The sequence below is a fragment of the Geospiza fortis genome, unplaced genomic scaffold, assembly GCF_000277835.1.
Source record: "Geospiza fortis unplaced genomic scaffold, GeoFor_1.0 scaffold633, whole genome shotgun sequence".
Lineage (NCBI taxonomy): Eukaryota > Metazoa > Chordata > Aves > Passeriformes > Thraupidae > Geospiza > Geospiza fortis.
In genome coordinates, this window is record NW_005054531.1 from 665,049 (window position 1) to 672,420 (window position 7,372).

Below are 7,372 nucleotides of genomic sequence, written 5' to 3' on the forward strand. Positions count from 1 at the left end.
GGGAAGGCTGGCTCTCTGGTATCCTGATAGTTTCAAGTTAGAGTTGGCATTGAGGGAGGGTCTGCATGTGATTGGCAGCATTTCACTCAGGACAGAAACCCAGAGTCTGATTTGGTTATGGTTGTTAAAGACTTGGGAACAGCTCAAAGGGTGTTGTGCTCTGCACTTACCTAAAGGGGAAACAGTTCATTTCTGTTGGCTTAAATTACTTAAATTGAACACAGCACACTTCACTTCTGTCCTAAATGGATATTTGGAGACTTCAGCTACTGTCATGTTGTGGGATGAAGTAGAAGTGGCCCTAAATTGTGGGGCAAACTGGGAAAAACTGGAAGTGCACAGTGGTCCAGGTAATCTTGGAGGGCAACCCCGAACCTAACTGCACTTTGATTTAAGGCCTCTGTCCTCTGTGACCTGCTCCTGCTGCATTTTCTCCATGGACGAGACTATTACAAGCAGAAGAAATTCAAATATGCAGAACCAGAGCCTGTAAGTAACAGGGAGTGCTGCCTTGCAGAGGCTCTTGCGGGGGTGTGTGTGGATGTGTGCATGAGTAATGATGCTGTAACACAAACATCCACGTTGAGGGGCAACCAGGCGCCTTCCTGAGCCCTTGGGACTGTTGGAGACTGGGATCCATGAATCTTCTCTCCAAAATTACTGAGATGTTGCGTGTGACTCATTGTTAATAACTTTATTCTCTGCCTTTAACCCCAGATATTCCAACATCTAGTGACACTTGCATTGCTTTAAGGGAAGAAGGGGCAGGTCCGTGCTTTAGCAAACTAGAAAATGTCTCTTTTTCTGCTCTTTGAGAACATCTTCATGACCATGGAATGGTTTCATGGCCTGTAAAAGGACACAAAAACAGTTCCCCTCAAATTCATCTGAAAATATGCGTGTACACTGGGGGTTAGGAGTTGCTGCCCAGTCACATTTTCCCTGGCACTAGAGAGGAGCAGGTCTGTAAAAGAATCCTTGTTTTCTCTCCTTTAACCCCAGTCGAAGTCGCATAAGAAGGAAAAGGAGCCAGACAACACACAGTGAGAGGTGAGTGGTGTTTCCCCAGCCCTGCTAGCACACATCTATCAGGGATGAGGGCTATAGGGCTTGGGGCTATTCCAAGGTCTGTGAGAAGGCAGGAGGGTTTCAGGAAGGCAGCAGGGATCCAGGGAGGCTTGGAGGAGACCTGAGCTGTGGGCTGCAGTGCCTAACATGGGGTCAGCACTTCCCAGCATAAGCAATTGCATGGGGCAGCAGCAGATGCAGGATGTGGGGCTGACATTGCATCTTCAGTGGCAGCATCTCTCGAAGGAGGGCACTGGGGTCAAGACACCAGAAATCACTGTGCACCTCTCAGCAGAATCCACACTGACTGACAAACCTGCACCCCTCTTCCTCCTCCTCCTCCTCTTCTCCTAAAACTCGGTTGCCATCCCATCACCTCCCTGGGCCAGCCCCAGGACCAGCAGAAGCAGCATCCAGCCCCAGCTCATGGGAAGGGGCTGCCCTGCAGCCAGGCAGGGGCTGGCTGGCCCTGCACACAGCCTGTGGTGGGGACCTGCCATGGTGCTGTGGATGGGTCAGACTAAGGGGTCTTGGGGCCCTCTGCCAGCCCTGCTGCAGGGCACTGGGTCTGCTGCCTTTGCAGGCCGTTCAGAAGGGCTCACATTGCACCAGCCTGGTGTGCCAGGGCCATGCCAGATCACTCGCACCTGAAGACCCTGGGGACAGCACAACTGCCTCTTCTGCCCCAGAAGTACCGTTGGACTGTTCCAAATTGAGAAGGGGAAGGAAGGAGAGCTGGCAGGAACCATGCCCAGCCCTCTGCCTGGGAGAAAAATGGTTATTTTGTAAGGATGTATTTTATTAAAAAAATAAACCTTTAGTTTTTCTACTACATCCCTTTATGGTGTCTATGCTAGTGCCAGATCACGATGTTCGCAGTGGTTCTGGAGGGTTTATGCATACAAAGTAATCCCTTTAGTGATGATTCCTTCAGAAACTGCCCTCCCATGCAGGGCCCCTGGGCCTCTGGCCACGAGCAGGGGCTGTTATCAGAGTTGTCACTTGGGTTTCCTCCTCAGACAGCCTGGCTGGCAGGGAGCACTGGCACACTGCCGGCCACGGCCATCCACTGTCCTGTGCCAGCTCTGCCTGCACTGCCCACGCTGGTCAGTGTGAGCTGGTCAGAAAGACTTTCTCAGCAGCAGCCTCACAAACCAGCTCTTTGCACCCAGGAATTGAACTTCCCCTCTGTGCTGGAAGATTTGCACTACCCATCACGTGCAGCTGCACATCACTGGCTGTGCTCAAACCCCACATCCCTGTAAGCCAACCCTCCCCTGTGCTGCTGGCTCTGTTCCATTCTCCAGGACACATCAACACTGACTTTCTGCATAGCCCCTCTCTGAATGTCTGTTTCTACCTTCCTGGGGAAAATGTTGCTTTGGTTGCCTTGAAAGTGGATCCCAGTGGCCATGGCAGAGTTGGTAGAGAAGGTGTAGGGCTGCAATGCTGCCAGAGCCTGCAGCAGCCCTGCTCTGGGCTCTCAGGGACACAAGAATGTGTGCCTTAAAGAGATGCAGGTGATATTTGGTCATAAGCTCAACAAACATTTCAAGCCATACCATCAAGCCATACATTCCCCAGGGCAAGATCATTTGCTCTCAGCTTTCCCAGGCAGGATGGGTTTTTGTAAGGTTATCCATGGTTAATTTTTTTCACCCTTTCCTGTGCTGCTGTCCTATGTCAGAGGTGCCAGGTGCTAATACTAAGGATGCAGAGAGGGTACGGTAAAGCCTCCTGGTCTCTGGAGGAGTCAGTGCCTGTTCAGTGGGGGCTGGGGGATCTCCAAGCCCCGGGCGCTCTCCTGCAGCGTCCATCGAGGACCAAGCAGGTCCCATGTGCTGGCACAGTGCAGCTCCCCAGCAAGCTGCCACCAGCAGAGGGGACTGCAAGACCATTTCACAGAGGCTGGGGAAAATCCAGTTTCCATAGACAGTGAAGTGAGAGTGTTCAGGTAACCTTTAGCACCCACTTACACTGGGTTAATCTCCAGTCAAAACTTAAAATAACAAATGCAAGGCTGCAGGTAGAGCTGCGGGATGGTTCTGCCTGCTTAATCTTTCAAGCTGCTTGTAATACAAAGTCCCTATTCCTTCCTAGGAAGAATTAAAAGGCAGAATATGAAATCAGGAAAAAGGCAACTTGTAAATTATCCCCTCTAGCTGCTATTCTAAACTTCTGAGCTGGAATCCCTAAAAGTCCCAAGGCTGCTTTAAAAAACATGGAAGGATTTATTTTCATCTCTTTAACTTGTTTTCTTTAAATGCACAATCTTTGGGGATCCTTTGCTTTGCTTTTCATTCATCATTTCTGCAATCAGCAGAATGAGATATTGCAATTTTAATTCTTTCCCCTAAACAAGCTCTTCCTCAAAGCCAGGGGACCCAGGCCCTGTGGCTCCCAGGTGGGTGCTAAACAGAGTGATGGCTGTCTGGAGGAAACTGAGCAAGCATCACATTTTAACACGCCCTGGTCCCCTCTGCTGCATGAAAAGGCAGGGAAAGCCTGTGGCACTTGTTTCAGGCCTTTTGCCATAGAAGTTGGAGGTGGTGGTCAGAGATTGGAGACCGAGGAGGAAGGGCTGCTCTGTTCAGCCCCCTCAGGAGCCTTCCTTGGCACAGACACTCTGCTTCAGCACTGCAGCTCCCAGCATGTTCCAGTTTGTCAAAACTCACACGAAGTTACTGAATGCAGGATAGGACGCAACAGTAAAAGCTGGAGCCTCACAAATGGAAATGCTGACTGGTTAACAGACCTGGTGCTGCAAGTCCCAGTGGGGAAGTGCGGGTGACCATCAGGATCATATTCCTGTCCTCTTGGCTTGACCTGATCTTGCTCTGAGGATCAGGGGAGAATTTACTGTTCTTAGACAGAAAAATTTCTTTGTGTTGTGGCCAGAAAACAACTGCATTTGAAGCAGTTAGGATGTGGCCAGAGCGTCCTGCTGCTCTCTGCCCTCTGAGAAGCAGGAAGAAGTGTTACAGAATCCCAAAGGGATTTGGTCATCATGTCAAAACCCCTTCAATGACAGTGTGCTGTGTTGCTTTCCATTCATGCTGTGGCCAGTTGAGAGTTGGGTTGTTTGTGGGGTTTTTTTTAACTCTTTGTTTGATTGCATTTTGGTTTTTACACAGTTATTGACTAATAGAAAAATACTAATAGAAAAGAAACTTTCAGCAATTCAAGCACTGTCCCAGAAAACACACGAGAAAGAATGTACATTACCCAGCTAATCCCCATTCTTTACAATGAGCAGTAACAAACCCTTGTATGTGATGATGTCAGTGCTCCAAATGTCTGACAGGGGACTCTTGCCTTGATCATGAGTGTTAGACAGCAAAAGCAAGCAATGAGTGCAATGTGACTATTCCCATTTTATAGAAACAGAAACCAAGATACAAGCAAAGAATTTTTGAACATGGATTTAAATGTAGTGAGAATTTTCTGCTTCTGAACAGCTTTTGTTATGTGTAAAGGCTACTAGGTTGGACCTTGTACAGATACATCTTTTCACCCCCTCAGGCAGGGTTATTTTGAAAAAAATCAAGTAGCACAGATATTCCAGAAGAGCAATTACAGAAAAACTTATTTGGCAATAATTATGCTGCTTAGTGATTCTGCAGAGATGAGGAATTATATTTCAATCTCTGCAGAGCTGGCAACATTTAATCATTATGTTTGTGTTCAATTCCCAGCACAATGAAGCCCTGATTTCCACCTGGTGCTTCCAGACATGTAACAAGGCAAATTAAAATGAGTAACACTCAAGAAGTAGATAACTCCTTTCCTGTGCAGCCTCTCCTATCTTTAAGCCCACTCATTCTTTCCCTGGCACAGCAGACTCCCTGATATTTTTAACACAGTTCTCCTCTTAGGACATCCTTGGATTTTTCCCTAAAAAAAGCACCAACCTTTCTGGTTACACTGTTTCCCTTTCCTTTTGTTGTGGGAGCATGTTTTCAGTTGGATAAATCCTCTGGCTGACACACACTGAAGGACTAGCAGGAACATGCATATCCTCCCAGTTCTGGAGGATGCTTTTATTTCCTTCTGTCCCAAAGCTGGGCATTCTCAGGCCAGACTGTGCTGGGTGGCAAGAGGAGCTTCTTGGCCATTTGAACACTTGACATCTGCAGCTCAGCCTGCAGCCTCTCTCCTAGGCACAGTGCAGTTGTTACAGCCCATTTCCCTGCTGCCAGCCCTGTATTAATTATGCCACACTATAATCTTTGGCTGCCTTTGGTGAAGTGCTCTCTCCTTCTGTTATTTGTTTCTAATTGCTTTATTGCCTTATTTTTGAAAGCATAAAATTCAAAACTGTCCAAATGGGTTCTGAATATAGTAACAGCCTGGTCACCTGATGGGCTCCTCAGCTGGGGTGAATCAGGATTGCTCCAGTTAACAGGGCTCTGCCTACCAGTACCAAGCACAGATCCTGCTCAGCTTTATGGAACCACTAGGAGATTTCCTAAAAAAATGATGGCTTTAAATCTTTTTTTACCTAAATGTACTAGTGACATGCCTGGGGAAATATAAACTCTTCACCTCATGACTGTAACTCAAGGACAGGTAAATAAACACATTCCCAGTCCTTGCACCCAAAAACCATGCAAAATCAGTTAACAACAAACCATACTCAATCATTATTGAACAGAAATATCAAAGTCTAATTTTAACATTGTTCTAGTCATCATGGTCTTACCATCAGAGAGATGTTCTCTGTGACTCTCCACTGGCCACAACTGCTCTGCAGTGTAATCACCTGCGTATAATGAAAAGGGAAGCTGAGGAACATTATTTGTTTGGTTTTTGTTTTGGTTTTTTTTCTGGAAGAAACAGCACATTCTGACTGAGCTGAGCCAACCAGGTTATTACATTAAATCAAGTGCTCACAGTCTTTGCCAGAGTTGATTGTTTCAAATCTTGATACTGGTGTTAAACTGTACTTCAGACATCTGGTGATTTAAATCTCTCACTGGTGATTTAAACTGCCTGGTGCTAAAGGAGGCACATCCTTAGGGGCAAGTATCAGCACTTTCTAAACAGCCAGCATCTCATAAACATCTCAAAGCCAAATGAATCAGTCCAAATGACTTCTGAAACCCTTGGAAAACCTCCTCAGCAGTAATTAAGGCAAGAGGAGCAGGAGGCTGAAAGGTTCATTCATTGCTCAGGAGAGGCTGAGTTGGCCCTGCATGAGCAAGGCCCTGCTTGATTGAATTGAAAGCCTCTGTGAAACAAGTCAGTGCTTTGGATTGCATGTTATGGTCTTTCAGAGCATCTCTCATGCCCTGGAGCTGCAGGAGCACTGTCCCTCCACAGACACGGGCACATTCCTGGGTGGTGGGCACACATACTCCCAGGCAGCCAAGGAGTTTGCTGGGGCTTTCCCTCAGGCCTGAGAGGAAGCTTTGCTTTTGCTCATGGGCTTGTCTTACTTTTCTCAAGAGTCCACCAAGGCAAACACACAGCCCAGGAGCTCAGGCTGCTGGCTGCCCTGAGATGATGTCTGATCAGTGTCATTAGCTGACATCCGGAGATGCTGGAACACAACAGCAGCTTTAGAAGCACACAGTCAAGGAGATGGAGCTCTCTGCTGTGCTGTGACCATCACAGATAACTACAAACCCAGCACTGACACTAAACCATGTGCCTAAGGGCCACATCTACATGTTTTTGGTTATCCTAAAATGCAGCAGGCTCTGCCATCCTCTCACAGGTTATCATGCTGCTGTTCACCTGCCCCAAGAGCCCTTCACTGCCCCAGTGCTTCCTGTTCATGGAAGAACTCTGCTGGGTTTTCTCTGTGAAAAGCTGAAAACACAACCCTTTGTAGCTTTCTAATAGGGATCATTTCATTGAATGCAGCAACTCTTTAGTAGTCAAGATTTGAACCACGTAACATTTCAGTTCCAAGTGGTTTTGACTGAAAATTGGCAAAGAGAATGCACAAATATTTTAGATGGAAGTGAAAGGGTATTAGCCCTGAATAAACCTGTTCATCTGTAGAGAGTTGCTCAGCTGCCTGTGACCAGCCAGGGTGACAAAGCACATTTCTGCAGGAAAAGTAAGACTTGGATGCACATAGCAAATGCACATAGCAGGCTGTAGCTGGCTACAATAAATATACCCACAGAATGGGTAAATGAAAATAATGATGCTCTTTGCTAGGCTTACAAGATGACTTTGCTGTTTTAATGCATAGTGACTCTTAATTACATTTTGATACTTCTCTCAACACAGTTTCAACAGGGGAAGCTTTTTGGAGATGAAAAATTTGGTAGTAAACAAAGATGCATTATTA

At 46.9% G+C, this 7,372-nt stretch overlaps 1 protein-coding gene across 1 annotated transcript in view; it reads left to right on the forward strand.

Annotated features, from left to right (window-relative positions):
- Positions 1-1,893, forward strand: part of P2RX1 (purinergic receptor P2X 1) — an 11,568-nt gene extending 9,675 nt beyond the window's left edge. The window contains exons 11-13 of the mRNA XM_005429192.2: positions 397-489; positions 1,003-1,050; positions 1,364-1,893. Coding sequence (XP_005429249.1) covers positions 397-489; positions 1,003-1,047 — 138 coding nt within the window. The 3' untranslated portion in view covers positions 1,048-1,050; positions 1,364-1,893. The remainder of the gene's footprint in view (positions 1-396; positions 490-1,002; positions 1,051-1,363) is intronic.
- The last annotated feature ends 5,479 nt before the right edge of the window (positions 1,894-7,372 follow it).